Source organism: Equus quagga, chromosome 7, assembly GCF_021613505.1.
Source record: "Equus quagga isolate Etosha38 chromosome 7, UCLA_HA_Equagga_1.0, whole genome shotgun sequence".
Classification (NCBI taxonomy): Eukaryota; Metazoa; Chordata; class Mammalia; order Perissodactyla; family Equidae; genus Equus; species Equus quagga.
Genome location: NC_060273.1, coordinates 34,011,578 through 34,034,084, shown reverse-complemented (window position 1 = coordinate 34,034,084; position 22,507 = coordinate 34,011,578). Strand labels below are relative to the sequence as shown.

Genomic DNA, 22,507 nt, shown 5'->3' with positions numbered 1-22,507 from the left:
CCTCGGCTCACTGACCCTGCATCACTGACCACTTCTCAGCACCTCCACCCTGGTCTGAGCCCCCTTCACCTGGTGCCTGGCCCTGTCTCCACCCTACAGTGCATTCCCCCTATAGCGGCCGGGTTGACCTTGTTGGACCAGTCAGACAAGGCCCGTCCTCCGCTTAGGATTTTGCAAGGCTGCACTTTTTGAATAAAATAGACTCTACCTCCTGCAGAGGCCTTTCCATGGTGGTCACACAAGTCTGTAAATGCCTGTTTATGTCTCCTGGGGTTAGGGTTATTACTCTCTCCCTCCATTTCCCCACTCCTGGCTGCCTGTTTTTGTTCTCTTGATATACTTCAAGCTCATTCTCACCTCAGGGCTTTTAAAGTCTGTTCCTTCTGCCAGGGATGCTCCTCCTGCAGGTATTTCCATCTCACTCTCCCACTTCTTCATTCAGGCCTCAGCTCAAGTGTCACTACCTCGAAGAGACCTTCCCTGGCCACCTTATCTAAAACAGCCCACCCATCGCTTCCCATTCCCTCACCCTGCATTAGTTTTCTTCATAGCATGAATCACTCCCTGGCATTATCATGTTTATTACCTCTCTCCTCCCATCTTACAGTGTAACTTGTATGAGCATGGCCACCTTGTCAGACTTGTTCACGGCTATGCACATAACAGAGTATACTGTAGGCACTTATTAAATACTTGATGAATGAATAAACAAACTCATTAAATGTCGAGATTTTCCAAGTCTGAAGTTCCTTCAGGGGTCTTCTAAAGGGCAGAATTTCAGGGTTAAAAATAATATTGAAATTGTATCAATGGTTGTGAAAATGATACAGGGGATTGTAAATAGGGAAGTTATGAGGTTTTAATAGAAAGGAGAGTTGGGGCCGGCCCCATGGCTGAGTGGTTAGGTTCATGCGCTCTGCTTCAGTGGCCCAGGGTTTCCCCGGTTTGAATCCTGGGCTGGACATGGCACCGCTCATCAGGCCACGCTGAGGCGGCATCCCACATGTCACAACTAGAAGGACCCACAACTAAAAAAAAAAATACACAACTATGTACCGGGGGGCCTTGGGGAGAAAAAGCAAAAATAAAATCTTAAAAAAAAAAAGAAAGAAAGGAGAACCATTCATCATAAATATTTATTGGCCACTTGGTGTGGTCCAAAGTGGCTGTAGGGGAGGAAGACATTTCCTCTACCTTCTCTGGGTTCTTCTGACTGGAGAACAAATTCACATGAGACAGAATAACAGGAGAAAATTAAACAAAGCTTTATAGCATGTATCCATGGGAGAGGCCCAGGCAAGCTGAGCAACTCGCCAAAATGGCTGAAGCCACCACCTTAAATATTATCTTCAGCTACAGACAAAGGAGGATGTCGGAGGTGGGGGAGAGTCGATCATGGGAGATTACCACACAAGTACAGTAAACAAGATGCAGATTTAAGTCCTTGCCTTTGGCATTGATTAAGAGTTTCTAGAGATAAGGTCATCCCCCCTTCTTCCTGGTACAGAGAGGGAGACGCCTTTACAGAGGGAGATTTCCTTTACAATGTAAATGTCTCTTAAGAAAGGGTAAGTAAATTCTACTTTTCAGTTGCTTTCCTGTCTGCAGTTTATTAAAAGTAACCAGCCCCAAATAATCCTCATGCCAAAGAGACATTTTTTGGGGTGGCCAATCCAGTCCCCCACATGACTTAAATAGAGAGGTCAGGGAAGACTCTCCTGAAGGAGATATTAAAATGAGATCTGGAAGAAGAGTAGGAATTAAGGTGAAAGAGGGTGATTCAGAAGTTAGAAGGTTGTTAGTGCCCACCCCATGGCCAAGTGGTTCAGTTCGCACTTTCCACTTCGGTGGCCCAGGGTTTCCCTGGTTCAGATCTTGGGCACAGACCTAGCACCGCTCATCAAGCCATGCTGAGGTGGCGTCCCACATGGCACAGCCAGAGGGACCTACAGCTAGAATGTGTAACTATGTACTGGGGGACTTTGGGGAGAAGAAGGAAGAAAAAAAGAAAAAGAAGATTGGCAACAGATGTTAGCTCAGGTGCTAATCGTTACAAAATAAATTTTAAAAAAGTTAGAAACACAAAGATCCTATATGCAAATGTTTAAAGCAGCTTTATTTATAATTGCCAAAAGCTGAAAATAATCAAGGTGTCATTCATCGATGTTTGGAAATAGACACTGTGGTACGTCCACAGAAATGGGACAAACTATTGACTGTGAAGTTATTGATTCCCACAAAAAACATGGTTAAATCTTAGATGCATTTTACTAAGAAAAAGAAGCCAGACCTAGAAGGCTGCTTATTGTATGATTCTACTCCTGTGAGATTGTGGAAAGGATAAAAGTATACAGGTCTCCCAGGGGCAATGGGAGGGGGAATGGTTGACTACCACGGGAAACTTTACGGAGCAGGAACTGGTCTACACGGTCCTGGGGTGGTGGATGCATGCTTACATGCACGTGTCAAAACCTTTCCAGAGAGTATTATTGTACGTAAAATAAAACAACCTCCCACAAATCATCCAAACAAAGCCCCCCCCCCAAAAAAAGTTAGAAGGTTGTGCCTGTGATCGTACATATTCTTAACTGTAATAGTTCCCTTTTGAAAACAGGATTTGTAAGGCTTAGCAATAAGATAATTCTTCATAAACTTTTGTGAGTAAAAGTAGATATTTTGAACTTAACGTTAGACAATAGCAACCCACAAAACTATACAATTTCAAAGACATAGTATACACATTTTTTAAAACAAAGTATTTCGTGTAGTTCTAATCACTGCAAGTATATTCTGCCACTTCCATGTAACATTATTCCATTGGTTGAATTAGACCTATTTTAAAACATTATTCAGGGGCCAGCCCCGTGGCCGAGTGGTTAAGTTTGCGTGCTCTGCGAAACATGTTCGGATCCTGGGAACGGACATGGCACCTCTCATTAGGCCATGCTGAGGCGGCGTGCCACATGCCACAGCTAGAAGGACCTACAACTAAAATATACAACTATGTACTGGGGGATTTGAGGAGAAAAAGCAGAAAGAAAAAAAAACTTGGCAACAATTGTTAGCTCAGGTGCCAATCTTTAAAAAAAAATTATTCCATCATCTGCGTATCTCATACATGTCATATTCGTTCCCTTAGAGACAGGTTTTTCCATTTTTCTGTTATTAAAAATACCTGTTTTAAAAAGGAAGTATTTTTTTTTAAGATTTTATTTTTTTCCTTTTTCTCCCCAAAGCTCTCCGGTACATAGTTGTATATTCTTCGTTGTGGGTCCTTCTAGGTGTGGCATGTGGGACGCTGCCTCAGCGTGGTTTGATGAGCAGTGCCATGTCCGCGCCCAGGATTCGAACCAACGAAACACTGGGCCGCCTGCAGCGGAGCACACGAACTTAACCACTTGGCCACGGGGCCAGCCCCAGGAAGTATTTTTAAAAATAACTATTTCTTATTTCCAAAATGAAATATCCAAGTCATGGCATAGCTTTTGAAAAGGTAAATAACCAATCATGATTTTTTTTAAGTGATGATAATTTTCAAATACCCAGAAGATGCCTGACACCTAAGGACCCACCATCCAGATTTAACAAGGGATAACATCCGTCCATATTTGCTCCATCTGGCATTTGGTGGTGGGGGAGATCTTTGATATCCTTCTCCGCTAACTCTTTCAGGTTCATTTCATTGTTTATTTGCAAACTGCAAGTAAACATTCTCCAGAAACTTTCTTGGCATTTCATTTTATCTTCATATTAACTTGGAGAAACTATGACCTTTACTCTCATTTTTCCAAATCAGGTGATTCATATCCTCCTCTATTTCTCCCTTCGGGACTTAATTTTCTTTGATTTGAGTAAATCCCCATGTCCGAGTGAAATTAACATCCTTGCATTTAATTAGTTTCTTTCAGGAAGGTGCATAGTTGTTTTTCTACGCATTCTTTAGTCCTGAGATCTTCAGTGCTCAGAATTTGAAATCAGTTTTAGTTTCAGGGCACTTCAGTTTTCCTCTTACAGAACCATTTATTGTCTTAGAAAACTTATCTGATGAGTGGATAGGTTCTATATTTGCATTCTGTTTTGGTAATGGTGTCAAGTGTAGTGTAGTGTTTGCCCAAAGACCGCTTCCCCCTTAAGTGCCTAGGGCAAAACTCAGAGGAGCGATCTGGACTATTATATGCTAATAGTATAAAAAAGTATCCTTTTCATTATTTACAAGGATCAGTGCTATATTATGCTGCAACTTGCTTTACAATTGCAGGGGTAAAAGAGCGAATTGTTTCAGAACTGGAAGAGAAACACCCACAACACCTACCCAAGACTCCACACTACAAAGGCTAAACCAGATGGCACAGGACAGGACGGGACCACGACGGACGGGCGGCGGCAGAACCCGGCGGCAAGACCTGGGCAGAGCGCAGTTCCTTGGAATTGCACTTTCAGCCACTAGAGGGCGAAGGACCCACTCCAGTCAGCCGTCAGCAGCCCTCTCAGACGGGTTGTTTCGGAAGGCACCCGAGAGGCAATTTCTGTACATGCACTGCTCTCCCAACAAGGGGAAAACTGACCACGGTCACCAAACGGGCCAGAGGGACTCCTGCCATAACTGGTTCTCAGCCGGCTTCTGAGGCAGCTGTCCCAAGCTAAGCATAAAGAAAGGGAGGGGAAAAGGGGGTCACCGAGCTGCTGAGCAGTTACTGTGCACCAACCTCCGTGTTTCGAGCCTCAGGACATGAGCTCATTTGCACCTCGCAGAAATCCTGTGGCCCGAGTCATTGCATGTGAGTGCAAGGGAATGAGGCTTGTGTAAATCCAGGGTCGCAGAGCTGGAGTATGGGGACGAGACTCCTAACACAAGGTTAACCCCAAAGCTTATGCTTGTTTTATTCAGTGTCCCACAGATCATGTACGACGATTTCTATCAAAATGAAACCTTTGCTTGACCTTTCCAGGAAGCTGTCCAGCCTGGTGGCATCTTTGGAAAAGCTGGGCCGAATCTTCTTGCAAGGTCTTCCACCTGCAACGTTTCTTTCGCCATCTGTTTTTCTACTACTCCCCTCTGGACCAGACTGTAAGGAGGCAGGAAATGCGATTCAACACTGTGGCTGAACCGGACAGGGATCGGATTGGTGTCTGCAGGCAGCCAAGAGCCAGCAGCTTTTCAGAATGATCATTTAGTGGGAAAATTTGTTAACTTTGCTTTATTTCTCCTCCCAATTATATTTTAAAAAAATCACACAAATAAAACAGCTCAATAAAAAATATTAATTACCTGACAACCTTTATTCAGGAAGTGAAAGTAATTCTGAAACAGTGCTTCATCAGGCGTGTCATACAGGCCTTGGTTTCCAACGTGTGTGAGGACGCTGCCCCAGCCCTGCACTCACTCAGGCGCCCTGTTTGTCACGTCATCCTGGTTGGCCACAAAATAGTGGCATCATCTTAACCAATTTTATTTTTACTTGGGCAGAAGGAGTAAAGAAGGAATCGATACTTCATAAATGAGGCGGCGTGCCGAGGTCCCAGCTCCTTGCTCTGTGAATTGTGCTCTCCGACGAATGAGCCCAGCTTGTGTTTGAGTTACATGCACAAAAACAGGTGTGAGACCCCCGCCCCAGTCCCAGTTTGGGCAGCAAGCAGTCTGCTCCACTAAGAACGGGATTTCCCATCCTTTTTCCACGCTCTCAGAATCTTCCAAGGAGGATGAAAACAAACTAAAACAAAACTAGGATGCTGGAAAGATACTGATACACAGAAGCAAAAATGTGAGGCAAGGGGGGAAAGCAAAATGAGAGAGGAAGACAGGAGGTTAAGTTATGCAGTTACACTGCCAATTTAGAAGGATGTTAAGAGACATACTAGATAAAATTAAAACCCATCAGCTCCCTTCTTCCACAAGATATTTTAATACTACAAGAGAAAACACTACATCCTCCTTGTAGTAAGCACTGTTAGTATTCAACACTTTAACATTTATGGTGTATCATGTAAAAAAGTCATATGCCTTTGCCAAAATCAAAAAAAGGGGTAGCAAATCAATATAACGGCAAAATCAGGAGGAAAAATTCCAATTTTCCCACAAACTACAGAAAGTTTTAGATTAAGTGGACAAAAAATGTTTGCAGCCCTATATGGAGTTTTTGCTGCCAACTGAAAAAAAAAAATCATCCAGACATAGGATGTTCCAAAAGCCTAATTCACTAAAAAAAGACAATTTATTCTATGTTTAATAAAATGTTTATTTAGGATGGTAACACAAAATAAATCATGCAAGAGCTCAGTAAAAAGAAAACTAAAACCAAAAAATATAAGAGTATAAGGAATTGCAATTGGTGCTGCCAGTTAAAAAAATGTAAATGATTTTACGACCCAAAAGTGGTATGAAAAACCATTTGAATCTGAGCATGACATGGTTGTAGTAATCTTCTGAAATTGTACATCAAAGTGACAGTTAGCTACTTGTGTTCCACTCCTCAGAGAAGCAGAGTCCTAGATCCGAAATAATCATAAACGTCCCTCGCATCCCACACTCAGATGGCAAGGAACCTGGAACCCCTGCCCACCAAGTTCTTCGACACCTTGAGATGGTCTCAAACTGACACTTCTTAGCAGGGAGGAGCGCAGGCACCTTTGGTGACTCTTAAATGAGACTCCATCTATATTCATTATCTTAAAATTTTGGTAATGAAAACTGTAAGACTTGCAAGTCATCCTTACCAGCCTTAAATGTAGTGTTGTGATGTCCAAGGAAGGATTTCCACATCAGGTGGGAAGAAATTGAAACAGATATACCAAATTGAACATAGTGTCTCAGATTTCAAACAAATATAACTCATCTTTTGGCAAAAAATAAATATAGTGGAATGCAAGTTTGATAGATGGAAGAATATATAATCTACCAGCCGTCAAGGAGTACAATTTCATTGTAGACACGAAGAATCGACAATTTCAAAGAATTAAAAAAAAAAGTTTGTACTTACTCCTCACAAAATCTTCACTTTTTGGAACTACCCCAATTGAAGCTACACACTGAATTTATTAATACAGCATTAAGTTTCTTTGTGTAAAAAAATCTTTGTACATAGTAATAAAAAAGATAAGGCAAGATGCATTAAACAGAAACCTTCTGGTTCTTTTCTTCTGGGTTCTTACAGAGCCACTCATGACTATCTGCAACAGAAGAGGGAAGTTTCTGATTTTCCATGTCAAGCATCTTGTGCCTTTGCTGTGCTAAGAATTCTGTCCGAGCACCCTGAAGGACAGATGCTGGTGATGGTCTTTGGCACTTATGCTGGCAGACTGAGCTTCTTTCCCTTGAGTACTAGAATTTTAAAGAGAGGAAGAGAAAACAAAAGGTTACTGATATTGACAAGCTTACAGTTTCCTTCTTCCCTTTCCTAGAAGTCTGTCATACAAGATACCACATAGTAAGGTACAAGGAAATAAGCTTTTGGCAACCAAGAGTCATCTGATTTTGGTGTCAATACACAAAGCCCCCTGAAGTATGAAAATGTCATGCACATATAGACTGGAATTTTCTTCATGTACGTGGATGCCATAGCAATCGTATTTAAGAAATAAAAATTCAACTGAAATTGTCACTAAATTCATAGCAGCTTTTTGTTATCATGACTTTCTCCCCTAATCAACATATCTTAACATACAACTGTTATGATGCACAGAGGTCTATGAAATTTTGGATGTTAAAAAAGGGATAAAGTATATATGCCTTTGTACCTAGCAATTCTACCATTAGGAATTTTACTCTATAAGCAAGGATTCTTAGCTTGGGGTCTGTGGTTGGGTTTCAGGAGCTTCTGGATCCCCTAAAATTATATGCAGGGTTGGCCCCATGGCCTACTGGTTAAGTTTGGCACGCTCCATTTTGGGGACCCAGGTTCGGTGCCCGGGCGGGGACCTAAACCACTCTTCAGTGGCCATGCTGAGGTGGTGACCCACATGCATACAGGAATTCCTGGAAATGCAGGAAGACCGGCACAGATGTTAGCTCAGGGTGAATCCTCCTCAAGTGAAAAGAGGATGACTGGTGATGGATAGTAGCCCCTAAAACAATACATGGCTGCAGAACAAAGCAGGAAGGGCGCAGCCTGACATACCTTTTGTAATGTACAAGTAGAAGAAGTCGCAGTACAGAATGGTCTGGACAACGCCGGCCACCACAGCAATGAGGTCGAAGAAGCCCTCGAAGTAGAAGCGCCAGATCCAGTTGACGAGATACAAAGCGCGGTAGAGGCCCTGGAAGAACAGGTAGTGGGTGGTGATGGTCTCCGCCTCCCCGGTCTTGCTGATCATGAAGAGCTGCGGAAGGATAGCCACTGATTCAAGGTAGATGGAGAAGGTCCACAAAATCTGTAGGAGAAACAGCAAGCTTCCGTCAGCACTGGTGCCCACTGCAGGTTCACAGGAAAGACTCCTGCTCCACTGCGGAGCAGCACAGGAAGAGTGGGGAGTCTGGGCATCTGGGCCCAGAATAGAGCAGCTTAGCCATTTAAATAATACGTCACAGAAACCAAAGCTACATTTAAGAGGCATGGACACTCACAATGACAAGCTGGGTAACCTGGACACATCTATTTGAATTTTCACTACCTTGCCTTTCCAAGGTCTCGTTCTTCCCTACAATTTTCTGTGAATCTACATATACAACGTTTCTCCTGGATAAGCCTCTCCCACTTTAAAGCTAGGGTCCTGAATCAACCCGGTTGGCTGCCAGGATTGACAACACTGATAACCAGGTCCTTCCAGTCCCTCACTGCTGTTTTTCCTCACCAACTGGTCTCATTTCCAGACTATCTAAATGTTCTCACTGTTTTTCTTATTCTTAAAGCTTTTTTGGTGTGGTTAAATCAAAGGGGTAAGAGACCGGAGTTGTAATCATGCAGCTCTCTGCCTCACATGGTACTTTATCCATGCTGACAAGAACTTGCAAGTAGTCCTTGGCGTGTTCGGAAACCCAAGTACTCCCAGCACCGTGAGATGAGCAAGCGCAGAGCCGTAACTTAATCCGCCCCAGGGGCTAAGGGAGGGACAGGGCACTCAGGAGCAGGCCGCAGCACTGTACAGCGCCAGGGGCACCACGCAAACCATGCTTCCTAAAGTTGAGGAGTGTAGCAGCGCTGCTCAGAGGATTCACAGACAAGGCATCAACATGCAACGTTCGTACACAACGAGGAAACGAAAGTTGGGTCAGAGTGGGGAGAAGATCATGCCCTCAAACACTCGGACAGGCAAGGCATCGTGTTTATATTCTAAACGGGAGTCAGGCAATAACCTGTCAGCAGACACTCAAATACCTGCAGGCTTAATTCCTGTCCATGATTTATTTACACCAAATAGTGGATGTTGCACCAGAAACTTGCCCAACGAAAAACAAACAAACAAACAGAACCCCACGTTATCTGCAAAAAGGTCTATTTCCCTAGGGAAGCAGATGTGACCACTAAATAACCTCTTAACCAACCTCAAGCGGAGAGAAATCATGATTGACTAGAAACGAGAGGCCTCCCACAGGGACCACCAGAAACTCCACTCGGAAGGTATCATGATTTCCATCGTAGGTTGCCTTAAATTTCATGTAGATCAGGTACACTGTGGCATAGGAGCAGGCAATGTAGATAAGCTAAAAACACAAGAAAAGATACCAGGTCATCAACACCTTTCAATCGTTCCAACTCCCTTGGCTTTCTACAAGATAGAGTTTTACGAGTCATATAACCACCATTACAATCAAGACACAAAACAGTCCTATCACACCCCCAAAAATTCCCTCACACAGCCCCTCTATAGCCGAGCCTTCCCCCCAGGCCTAACCTCTGGTGATCACTGATCTGTTCTTGCTTTCTGCAGGTTTGCCTTTTCTAGAATGCTATATAAATAAAATCATACAGTACATCACCTTTTAAGACCAGCTTCTTCAGTTAGCATAATGATGTGAGATCCAACCATGTTGGTGTGTCTATTAATAATTGGTTCCTCTCTATTGTTGGGTGGCATCCACTGTATGGAGGTGCCACAGTTTGTTCATCCACTCACCACTTAAAGGATAGCTAGGTTGTTTCCAGCGTGGGGGACAATGGATACAGCCGCTATGAACATTTGCGCACAGGTTTTTGCGTGAACATAAGTTCTCACTTCTCTTCAGTAAATACCTAGGAGTGCGAATGCTGGCTCATATGTTAAGTCCAACTTTAACTTTACAAGAAACTGCCAACAAATGTATTTTTAATCTCACTTTAAACTATCAGATAGCAGCTTAAGAAGAAAATGAATGCAAAGTTCAATGCAGTTCAAAACCAACACGCTTCTTTCCAGCATGAGGATATTTCTTAGTGCTTTTCTAAAGATAAACAATGTAACTCATGCAAAACTTTGCAATGATGGCTTTTACTTAAATTGTGTTAAACACTGAACATTCACATTGTTGCTGTAAAATTTTCTTTGGTAACATAACAAAAGCAGAACTTAAAGTAAGCAATAATTTGTAAAACATTGCTGCCTACAAGGAAGCAATGATTTTGTTTGCATAGCAGTATAGCTATTCAAAGGCTTATAATTAAGTTATATGTTCTTTCACATTCAAAAGGTCAAGCACTATATATTCATCCGACCCAAAGGAAAAGTCTGATAGTCTGAAATTACACCAGTTTTGTGACTGCAGAATTTTAGGCCCGAGAACGAAACAGCAGGCTTAGCCTATAAATACAGACAACTGGGATAGCAGCTGCCCTGCCTGGTACTACTTCTCCTTAGAAAAGCCAACTTGTGAAACTTAATTAGGAAAACATTTGGGCAAATGATTTAACAGGAAAATGAGAGCAATCATCAAGCCCTCACATGCTTAAAAACAAGACAAAGACACTAAACTGTCCTTGGCACTTCATCATGAAGTTATATTTGCAAATATACACTCAACAAAGTACTAAGATTGTTGGTCATACCCACACATGAAAGAAGTACTCTCCACACCAAAAAATCAAGGAAGATTAATATCTTATACTGTTAAAGGAGTTCCCTCCATACACAAATAGGTATATACACGTACATGAATAAAATAACATAAAATCTGCATGTATAAACAAAATATCCCTCTGTACACAGAGTCCCCTCCAGCAGCACAGCCGGCCAAGGCACATGTCCCTGCCCAGCACCCAGCCGATGGCCAGCTGAGACTGAGTCCACAAAGGTTTCAGCAGCTGCTGAGGACAGCAACTGCTTTTCCCCCTCACCAGTGTGGAAAAAGCTATGAGCTCATGAAACTTGGCTCTCACTCCTCTGATTTTCAGAACACTATGCTTGGAAACTACGACCAATGAAGCAAGAAGGATTCCTCTGAAAGCCAGGAATCCTGAGGCAGAGGGAGGGGGAATTCTTGTTCACACTCTTCTAGTATCTGCAGGTTTCACTTGCCTGGACAATAAGCAGGGACCTAGCCAATTTTAAGTAAGCAAATTATTTCCTGATTACTGGGCTCCCATCACTTAGTAATGAAGAATGGAATGATTACAGGTAACAGACTTGCTTTTTAGGAAAGACCATAGGCTCAAATATTGCTTTGTCTACTTTGACTTGTCCTTATAAAAATGCTTCTGAACACAAAGTGTTGGGGGAGTTGTTTTAAATACCACACCAACAGCTTTAGCTTAAACATTAACCAATAACCAAGTGCTACAGCAGTGCCTGGCACACAAATGCTCGCTAAGCAACTAAAGAATGAATGAATGAACCCAGACAGCCTTTACACATCCTGAGAGCCCTCATACTTTTCCTTCATGGCGCCTAGCACAAACTGCAGTCATTCATTAGTCCTGGGATGAGCGGTCTACTCTCCCCCACTGGACCAGGACTTCTGCATGTTTTCTGCCCTGCCCTCAGCACTAGGGAAGTGCCCGACCCTGGGCTGTTCAGTAAGTATGAATTCAGTGACTGTGTGAAAGAACTGAGGCTTCCCCAAGTGTGGAACGTGTACCACCAGTGCTGTACAAGATGTTAGGTGGCATACAAACTTTGTTTTTAAGATTTTATTTTTTTCCTTTTTCTCCCCAAAGCCCCCCGGTACATAGTTGTATATTCTTCGTTGTGGGTCCTTCTAGTCGTGGCACGTGGGACTCTGCCTCAGCGTGGCCTGATGAGCAGTGCCATGTCCGCACCCAGGATTCAAACCAACGAAACACTGGGCCGCCTGCAGCGGAGCACGAGAACTCAACCACTCGGCCACGGGGCCAGCCCCAAACATTTTGTATTTTAATAGTTACAGATTTGTTTTAACGCGAAATACGAAAAATATAAGGACATCAAAGGTGCCATGGAGACAAATGCTTAGACTGAGTTAAAAGGTTCAAAAAACATATTAAGTAAACTACAGTACAGATGCTATTTAAGCATGGCAAAAGTAATAAAGATGGCAAACACAGCATAAGTTTAAGAAACATGTACTTAATGAGAAAAAAAGACAAGAAGCAGATGCCTACAACAGTCTCTCACACAGCAGCAAAATAGGGCACTGCTGTGAGAAGCCCTGGCTTTCATTCCTGTTCTGAGCCAACTTGCTCGGTTTCCTGGGGAGTCTATAATTTCTCACTGCTTGAAAACATAAGTTACCCCTCTTTCTTATAAAGTTATCAAGAGTTTTAGAAGTTATCACACTGGAGGAACTTAAGATTAAAAAATCTCTATGGGGCCAGCCCCGTGGCCAAGTGGTTAAGTTTGTGCGCTCCGCTTTGGCGGCCCAGGGTTCCGCCAGTTCGAATGGCGCGGACATGCAGCACTCATCAAGCCATGCTGAGGCGGCATCCCACATGCCACAACTAGAAGGACCCACAACTAAAATATCCAACTATGTACTGGAGGGATTTGGGGAGAGAAACCTAAAAAAAAAAACAAACCTCTAAATGCAAAGTACTTTAATTAAGTGGATACTGCTTTGAAACAGAAAAAATATGCATAATGATAACTATTCCCAGTATGTGTACAAGGTGGTCTAAAAGGGCTTACGTCAAGAACAGCATATTTAGACATTATTCTTAAAGATGTTTAAGTAAGTACTCAGCTGACATAAATTTAACAGTTTCTATAGGTCTGTGAACTATGGATGAAATACATTCCATTGGATGTTATACCATACCTTCATAGATGTATTATATAATGAAATAAATGAAGTAAAAAGATCCAGGTAACGAGTTGTGAAGACCAGTGCAAACAGAAGCTGGCTTTTTCCAGAAATACCTAAAGAAACAAAAAAGAAAGTATGAGAAAAGCCTCAAAATGCTTCATGACTCCCGTAGATAACACTGTACAGGAAGGGCAGATATAGAAAGGGGGACGCCAGGGGTCAAAGGCTGATGTCTGGGATAACTCTAAATAAATGAGAGCAGTTTTAGTTTTTCTTTTCCTTAACACTCTTGAATATGCTCCTTTAGCACATGTACTTTTCTGCCTCACTATGACGGGTGACTACAGGAAAGTGACTTAATTACGCCAGGGCCAATATCCGAGGATGTGTATTGTTCAAATGCAAATTCTATTTCTCCAATACGTCACTTTAGGAGGCTAGAATAAATTTACTTTCAAAGTCTGCTGTTGTTTACCGTTCCAGTTCTACCTTGAGCACCTTTCTTTCCATTTAAAAACAATAGGTCATGGTGACAAACGTTTCCAGGCCGGAGTTGGAATCTAAGTGGATTAGGAGGGACCAGCTGAGGAACACTTCTTCAGGCAAGAGTAAGGCAGCAATGCCCCTGGAGCAGCGGGACAGCCTCCCAAGGTGACTTCTTTTGTGAGGGCAGCATTTACTTGGACCTATTAAGATTTTTTAAATTCCATCCCTTAGATTCATCACGTGACCCACCTCACACTCATAAAAACGTTCCTGGATGCTAAGGCAACAAGAAGGGGGAACCCACTGCTACAGCCAGCTTTCCAAAGCAGCACTCTTTTTTTAAACACCTTGAAACTGTTTCTACCTCCAGCCACCAACCCACCCTCAGAGCCCTGTTGTGGCACATGGACACTCAGCTGGGGAAGTCTAGAAGGCCACACAGTGTGCACTCGGCTTTTCTGACATCTACATTTGACCAAATATTTATGTGACCCAGATTGGAGATGTCGGAGACAGAGCGAATTAAGGAAAATGAACCTCAGCAAGGTGTCAGAACACACCCGCCCTCATCTACATCGCAAACTCCACATTAGACATTTACGTAAGCGTCTATCTAGCACAAATGTCACTGCACTCAAATCCTTAGCGACACTCTTCCAGGAGGCGAAAACCACATTGTTCTTAAGTGATATCTTACAAAAAATATTTTAGAAAACAATCTAGCAGCTTGTTGAGAAGCCGGAATGTAAGAACGCTACTTTCTACGTAGGAATAATTGCAGTTCCAGCCTATTCACAAAAACACCTAAATAGAAATGGAAGAAAAAGCTGACTCTATCCTTCTGGATCCATCAATAGCAACCAACTTCAAGGGCCAAAGGTGGAGCTGTAGACAGTAAGTCTGCTCCTTTTAGTCTTTTCTCCAGTAATGGGGAACTTTTTTTTCTATCAAAGATCAATGTTCCAAAGGAGAAACAATGAGGCTGCCATTGACATAAACAAGAGAACTTGGGAGAACGGAGGGAAGATCGGGCTAAAAAGAATAAGGAGCATGGAGTTCACACTTGACGTTTGCTGGAGCCTTGAGAGAGAAATTTCCCGTTCATTTCCTATATGGTTCCTTTCAATATTTTAAATTAAAAAATTATAGGATCTATACGGGCAAATTTTGTGGTAAAAGGTTTATTCTAACGGGCCTTCAGAAGCCAAGCAGATTCGAAATTTTGTCCTCATTTTCAGCATTCCTATCCTAAAAGTCAGGGACTATCATATTTTTACCATTCCCCCCTCCCTTTTTTTTAAAGGAAGACTAGCCCAGAGCTAACATCTGTTGCCAATCCTCCTCTTTTTGCTGAGGAAGACTGGCTCTGAGCTAACATCCCTGCCCATCTTCCTCTACTTTATATGTGGGACACCTGCCACAGCATGGCTTGTCAAGCGGTGCCACGTCCGCACCCGGGATCCGAACCGGTGAAGCCTGGGCCGCCAAAGCAGAACATGGGCACTTAACCGCTGGACCACTGGCCCGGCCCTTACCACTCCCCTTTGAGACCCAACTCACATGTCACTTCCTCTGGAAAGTCATCTTGAAGACACCCTCCCTCCGTGCTGTTTATTCATGCAGCCAGCACATAACCGGAACTACTTCAAGCCAGCTGCCACCCTAGCTCCTATTACAGTCATTATAAAACACACTGGGATTATCTGGTTGCTGTCTCTCCCCTCCCCCAAGCCCAAACGAGCACCGAGATCTACAAATGCCAGAGCCGTGCCTTATTCCATTTTGTATTCTCTGTGCTGAGCACTGGGCCCGACACACAGCAGGGCTAAGAAAATATCTGCTGAATGAATGAGCAAACGGACGAAAGAAAATGGAATTCATTTTATTTTCATGTCATCAGGTAAATTCTCATTTTGTGGTATTTTGGGATAACACTTCCAAAGAGTTTCTATGTCATACTGTGTCTCTGGCTGTAAATAGACGATGTGCGTGGGGCTCTGCCCTAATTTACCGCGAGACAGAGGGTGGGAGGGCCCCTTGAGCAGAGCATGGGGCAGAGGAGAGAGGGACAGGCAGCGCGTGGCCTGGGGTTTGTCCTGTGGTGCAGGAACTGCCATGCTGGAAACCTGAGGATGCTGACAGTTCTACCCTACTCTTCCTGGGCTGGGATCCTGATTAGCAAGTAGCAGCTTTTTCTTTTAAAACAGAAAAACTGTCTTGTCTTCACAGGAAGGCAGAGATCCCAGCTGAAGACAGAGCGGGCAGGGGCAGGAATCTCCTTCCTGGGGAAATACATGCTCCAAAGCCAGGGGGGCTCCCATGGTTGGTTTCTCCCTGCGGTGAGACCACAGCACGCCAAGGCTATCAGGTAACAAGCTCCCAAGAATGCTCACTCTCAGTGTTTCTGGAACAGTCATCCCGATACCAAACGCACCAAACATCCCTAACACGGAGTATAAGTTGTTAAACGGAAACCAACCATTAAACTTAATGCCATTCCTGTCTTTTCCCACTGGGCAAAGTTTAGTAAAAGCCCACAACTATATACTCCAATGCATGTCACTTTCAATTATGCTGCAAGTTAAAAGTCGCATTTCTTATACTCCCACTGGTTTACAGAACAGAGGCCTCAATCAAACCGAAAAGCTTTCCGTGAACTATTTTTGTCCTGTTAATAGTTGGGACGCAACCAAGCACTACAGGTCAGACCACCAGGACAGTCTCCGCATCATGCTCCAAACCGTTGTCTCTCAAACGATCTGGACGCTCTCCTAAAGGCCGTTAACCTTCCCTGGAGCCAGCAGCTCAACAGTCAGGAACTGACTCCTAACACAGCTCTTGTGACTTAGGGAGAGAGGCTTTGGAGCCAGAGGGTCTGGGTTCAGGCTCAGCCTCTGAACGCACAGGGTAAGCCTGGGACCATCACATACGTGACTCCCCCTAAACCTCACTTTCCCCATCTGTCAAATGGGGGCAAATTATACCAACTTTCTGGGACTGCTGTGAAGAGAAAAAGTTCAACAAGTACTTTCCACACTGTGAATGCTTGATAAATGATAGCTTACTATGTATTGTTTGCCATTTTTTCTTGTTTTCAAAGAAATTCATGCTATTTTATTAAAAATTTCAACTGGGCTAAAATATATGGGATAAAACCCAAAAGGACCTTTTTAACACCGTTCCCACCTCCATTTCAAGTGCAACTTTCCAGGTGTGTGTGTTTGTTTTTTTTTTGTGTGAAGAAGACTGGCCCTGAGCTATCATCTGTGCCAATCTTCCTCTATTTTCTATGTGGGATGCTGCCACACCATGGCTTGATGAGCAGTGTGCAGGTCTGCCCCCAGGATCCGAACCTGTGAAGCCCAGGCAGCTGAAGCAGAGCATGCAAACTTAACCACTATGCCACTGGGCTGGCCCCTCCAGGCTTTTTAAAAGCCCTTTTCTATATGTGTGTACCCACACACGTTTGCTCCTTAAAGTGGGGTTATACAATCTTTTGCTGTACAGTTTGCCTTTTAACTTACTATCTCAGATTTATCTTTCCCTGTTAATCCTTCCACCTCATTTCTAGTTAATGGCTGTTAAGAGTGTTCCATAGTGTGAATGTGTAAACATTTGTGCGCTCACTCCCTTAACGGATGTTTGGGTTGTTTACAATTTTTGTTCTTATAAATACTGCACGAACATCTTTGTATCTATAAACAGTATTTTGTGCTTATTTAGGTACAGTGAACATCTTTATACCTATACATACTTTGTTCACATATATGACAATTTCTGTAGTTCAGATTCCCTAGAATTGCTGGGATAAAATATAGGAACACTTCAACTTCTGATATAGTGTCAGATTTCCCCCGGAAAGGCTGTGCCGATTTTCACATTCACTAATACCAGATGAGAATGCCCTTTACTTCATACCCTTGCCTACACCACATGTTGTAAACCTCTTACTTCTTCCTGCCCAGGGCAACTGACGGCATGCACTGCTGTTTTAATACCCAGGCTCCTAACGACCAGTGAGGGTGGGCATTCTTTCATGCTTTAACTGGTCTTCTGTGACTCTTCTGTCAACTGCTGCTTTGCCCATTTTTCTATCAGGTTGTTTTTTTAATTTGTAGGAGTATTTTATTATGGATATTAACTTTTTGTCACTTAGATATACTGCAGATTATTTTTCTCAGTTTATCATCCTTTCACTTTGATGATATTCTGAACTAATAAGTTAATTTGGGGAGACATAACCTCTTGCTTCCTTACCAGCCCGTCTGGTCCTTTCCAGGACCCTGGCATGAACATACATTCAGGTCATCTTCTTTGTCCAGCAGCAATGTGTTAGGCTTTTCTTCATAGAGGTCTTACACACTCCTCGTTGGGAAGTCAGGGAGTCTTCTCTGGGATCCTTCTTGACACTTGGCATCCACAGGATTTATGGCCTATATGGTTTGGTACCCTGTATTTTTATCTTTTTATGTATGTCTTATTATTTCAACTAAATTGCAGCTTTCTTGAGAGCAGAAACTTTGTCAGCTACACGTTGCTGCTCTGAATTGTGTCCTCAATGCCTTACACATAGTGGGTGGTCATTAAATGTTTGAGAGCAATGATTACTCAAGAGACTGGCATTCAAATGAACAGAGGTGGAGATGCTACAAAGAGGGAGCTGGGAATGTGATGTAAAAGCTTCCTGAAGTTCTCAATGACAACAGAAGATGAAGTTTTCCATTTGCTTCAAAACATAAGCTGTCCATTTATGCGAAAAGTAGGGAGACTATCCGTTCCTGTCATGTTTGTCACGTTTGGTAGGATGAAAAAGTCTACAACCTACCTGACGAGAGCTAACAACAATCTACGCAAGAGGTGGAGGACGGAAGGGGAGAGACATGGGGAGGATGGCTGGAGTCACGGATCTCACAAGGACTGCGCTATTACTTTAAGTACAACACACACGGCTGTTAATAACGATCGGTCTACAGGAAAATGGAGGTAGGCAGTTCTTCATCTACAGACCAAGCTTATCCTCTCAAGGCTATCCAGGTCACTGTTTAAGACAAGAAACTCACACTTCATGGGGCACCCCACTGCAACGACAATGGCAGACAGACACAAGAGAATGCCAATGCAAACAGAGCTATGCAAGATCAGCTGCCCTGCCCCCACTTTAAAATAGGTCCCGCAGGGCAGCCGTTCTGGAATTACGTGGTCAGGAAAACAGAATCTCCAGCTTCCTCGCTAACCTGTCTCATCCCTCACCCTAAGGCAAAAAAGCCCCGTGGCTCTGTAGCTGCAGGCATGTTCAAAATAGGTGCCAAAATCCTAAAATGAACTCCCAAACCAGTATTTTCAAAGTGAGAAACACAACCTGAATGTACACGTCTATTCCAGTTATTTGAGAAACTCATATCAAATTCTCTTTCAAAAATCTCTAAACAAACTTTTATAATTTAGGATAGAAAAACAAAGCAGCTAGTCAAATTTAGCATTTAATTCTGAATAAATGATCTTGGTGATTTTGATTTTTAAAAGGCCAGGAAATCGCATGGATAAGAACTGAAAAGATCCTAAGTCTGACACCGAGAACAGTTTAATAACGCCCTATAACCACAGGCTAATTGTAGGAATACTTGGCAAACACACATGACCTAACTCACCTATTTCTCTTCTTCGTTATCTTGGCTGAAGTATTTTACATTTTCCTAAATGCTCTTAAATCTCCCAAACGAGGACAGTGATTATTAAAAAACAAACAAAACAGCAAACTCTCTCACTTTCTCTTTATCACTCAGAATTCCCTTAAGAATTCTGTATCTGGAGTTGCAGTAACTTCTCCCCAACATCTTAGTTTAGATGCACGGTTAGGAGACAGCAGGCTTCAACATTTAATCGCTTGACAGAGGAGGGGATTCTGAGAAACATATGAAAAGACGACGGAGAGACTTACACAAAGATTTTGGAGGAAAAATAAAGATCGAAAGTAACATTTTCTGGATGGGCAGTGGGCGAAATGGGTGACCGTGGTCAAAAGGTACAAGCTTGCAGTTATAAGAGAAGTCAGTCCTGGGGATGTAATGTACAGCACAGTGACTAGAGTTAACAAGACGGTATTGTATATTTGAAAGTCGCTAAGAGAGTAGATCTTAAAAGTTCTCATCAACACACACACAAAACTCTAAGTACATGTGGTGATGGATGTTAACTAAATTTATTGTGGGAATCATTTCGTAATATACACATATATCATTGTTGTGCACCTGAAACTAATACGATGTCATACATCAGTTCTATCTAACAAAGCAGGGAAAAAAATAACATTTTCTGAGTGCAATAAAAAATGATCTAAACTACTGATCTGGCATCAAATATTTAAACCAAAATGACTTAAGTGAAAATAGACAGTTCTCCAAAATCCTTACTGGTGAGTTACTGATTGCCTGTGTTTCAATCCTGGCTCTACACTATTTCCTCGCCTCTCTTAGACTCAGTTCTCTCCTCGCAGAATAGGGACGACAGCATCCAATCTGTAAGGTTATTTTAAGGACAACATGGGACGAGCCATATGAGGCCTTTAGCTCACTCTCAGAACTAGGAATAAATTGAGAGATCACCTCCAAGCCGGACACCCTGGTTTCAGCACATGGACTTTGTAACATCCATTTTGATTGCTCAAAGGTCTTTTCTGTTTGCTTACTTCCTGGATCTCAGCTATGCTCTAGGGAGACAGGTGAGGCCTGAAGACAGCAGTCAAAGATGTGGTGTCCTTCAGATGTGGACGTTTTTAGAAATCAATCAGGCAAATGGCACCTCTGCCACCCAGGTCCTTTAGGACTCCATCTTTCACTGCCTCTGCAAAAATTAAGTTCTTGAATTCACCAAAAGTTATTCGACTGGGGTCAGGGCATCAAAAGCAAGTTTAAAGAGGACACTGCGTTTTAAGAAATCATTGAAACACCTGCCGTTCTTAAGCGGCTGGGGTGAACGGCACGCAAACCTCCGCAGCTATTACGGGGGGGAAGATGTGTCCCAGTGCCTCCCAGCAACGCGTGCCTGAAACGTGTACTCGCGAGGAGGGAGCCGCCAACTCCCTGGTGACGTGGAGCGAGGAGCTACAGGAGGCCACATCAGGCCTCGGCGGTACCCAGCGCCGCAGGTTTAAGAGAACCCGTTATTAGATGGAGGCGGGCGTCGGACAAACTGGCTCGTTCCCCACGGCAACACCGATCACCCCCAGGCAACTCACTTAAGAGACCTGCCCCACCCCCTCTCCTGGCGGGGCGATCCCGGACCCGAGAGCCGGGGTGAAGCCCGCAGGAATCCAGGGACAGGCCTGAGCCGACACCCTAACCTAAAGGCCAGTCCTCGGAGGGGCAGGGTGGGGAGCGGAGTGACCTCTCCCCGCGCCCGCCCCACCTCCCGGGTGGCCTGGCTGCCACGTCAGGCCGAGCCGGCCGCGGTCCTGCCCATCCTCCTCGCGCCCGTTCCATTGATTCGCGGGCTCCCCGCGCCTGCCGGGCCCCTCCCCCCCAAACTTTTCCGACACCCCGGGGCCCCGCGCCATCCTCCGCCCGAAAGGGTCAAGTTCGGAGCGACCCCAGCGCCGCGACACCCCGCCCCGGCCTGAGCGCCCACCCCGCGAGGCCGCGGCTCCCCCCAGCCCCGGGCCGCCCGCCCGGCCGCCCGCCTGCCAGGCCGGCCGAGGGGGTGTGACGGGCCAGCGCGGACCCGCGGGCCGGCCCAGGTCGGCGGCTCCTCCGGGCCGCCCGAGCCTCTCCGGGGCCTCGCCCGCCGCTCACCCGCGCAGGAGCGCGTCTTCCAGATCTTCAGCAGCAGGATGACGATGGCCGCCAGGTGGGACAGGTCCCCGGTGAGCCGGAAGATGTTCATGGCGGCGGCGGTCGGCGCGGCGGCCCCGGGGCTCGGCGGCTCAGGCGGCGGCGGCGGCGCCTGAGAGGAAACGGCGAAGATGGCGAGAGCGGGCGCGACGTGGCCAGGGACGTGGCCCAACTGCCGGCGCGCGCGCGCGGGGCAGCCTGGGAGAGCGGGCCGCCGCCTGGCCCCGCTCCCGGGCCCGCCCCTTAAAGGGGCCACGCTCGAGCGCAGACTGGGCCCAGAGCGCAGGCTGCGGGGCTGCCTGCGGAGGACCCGGACTTCTCGCCAACATCCCTTTGCCGGGTTTCCGGCTTCCCCTCGGGTGCCAGCGATTTCCTTTAGTTTTTGAAATGACACTCCTTTGTGAGGGAGTTTTTTCCTCCTCGCTAATCTTAAGAGCTTTACAGGCTTTCTATCTTCAGGATTTCAGACAACGTGTAAGAGGAAAATAAAAAATTAATCCGTGATGTCATCACTTAAGATAAAGTCGATATTGGGGGTGTCTCGGAGGACGCGGCTTCTGTGAAGATTTTACTATTCTGGGGAAAGGGTGCAAAATTAGGTAGAAAAGTGAACATTTCTGTAGGAGGAGAAAATAAATCACAAGAAATTACTAGTGGAATGAAGCTGACAAGCAGCATCTGCTGCATTATTTGCGCGGGCCCGGTGCAAAATGAAAACGCGAGGTCCCCGGTTCAAAAGCAGGAAAAAAGTGCTGTGAAAGGTACTAAAGAATAAAGCTTTTCCCTTTGTTTTGCAGCCTCTCTCGACTTGGAGCGTTCCTGTTTGCTATTTAATGTCATTCTAAGTAAAGAAAAAATAAAATTTTAAGTTATGATCGTAAATATTACCGTTTGTCTTTATCTCGGGAAATGTCGGTTTTGAATGCAACTATTAGAGCATTTAACATGGATGTGGAGTCGCTGAAAGTACATAATTCGTATTTTGTGACTTGCTTGTGAAGGTTGCCCGGAGCTGGCCAGAGGAGATGAACGCAGGCCGTACCCAGGAAGGTTGGAAGCAGGAAGAGGG

General features: G+C 44.5%; 1 protein-coding gene across 1 annotated transcript; it reads right to left on the bottom strand.

The window, feature by feature from the left end:
- Nucleotides 1-5,253: 5,253 nt before the first annotated feature.
- Nucleotides 5,254-21,605, bottom strand: KDELR2 (KDEL endoplasmic reticulum protein retention receptor 2). Its single transcript, XM_046667466.1, has 5 exons — nt 21,400-21,605; nt 13,139-13,239; nt 9,479-9,637; nt 8,115-8,367; nt 5,254-7,318 (listed from the first exon to the last, which is right to left on the bottom strand). The coding sequence occupies exons 1-5, from the start codon at nt 21,488-21,490 to the stop codon at nt 7,284-7,286; spliced, it is 639 nt and encodes a 212-aa protein (XP_046523422.1). The 5' UTR covers nt 21,491-21,605; the 3' UTR covers nt 5,254-7,283.
- Nucleotides 21,606-22,507: the final 902 nt, after the last annotated feature.

Bases quoted from the DNA above. Each gene is read 5' to 3' on its own strand.
- KDELR2 (XM_046667466.1), bottom strand. From the start codon at position 21,490: ATGAACATCTTCCGGCTCACCGGGGACCTGTCCCACCTGGCGGCCATC. The intron at 9,638-13,138 runs GTATGGTATAAC...TTGTGTTTTTAG, and splicing joins TATATAATACATCTATGAAG to CTTATCTACATTGCCTGCTC. The intron at 8,368-9,478 runs GTTGGTTAAGAG...TTTCTCCTACAG, and splicing joins ATGATTTCTCTCCGCTTGAG to ATTTTGTGGACCTTCTCCAT.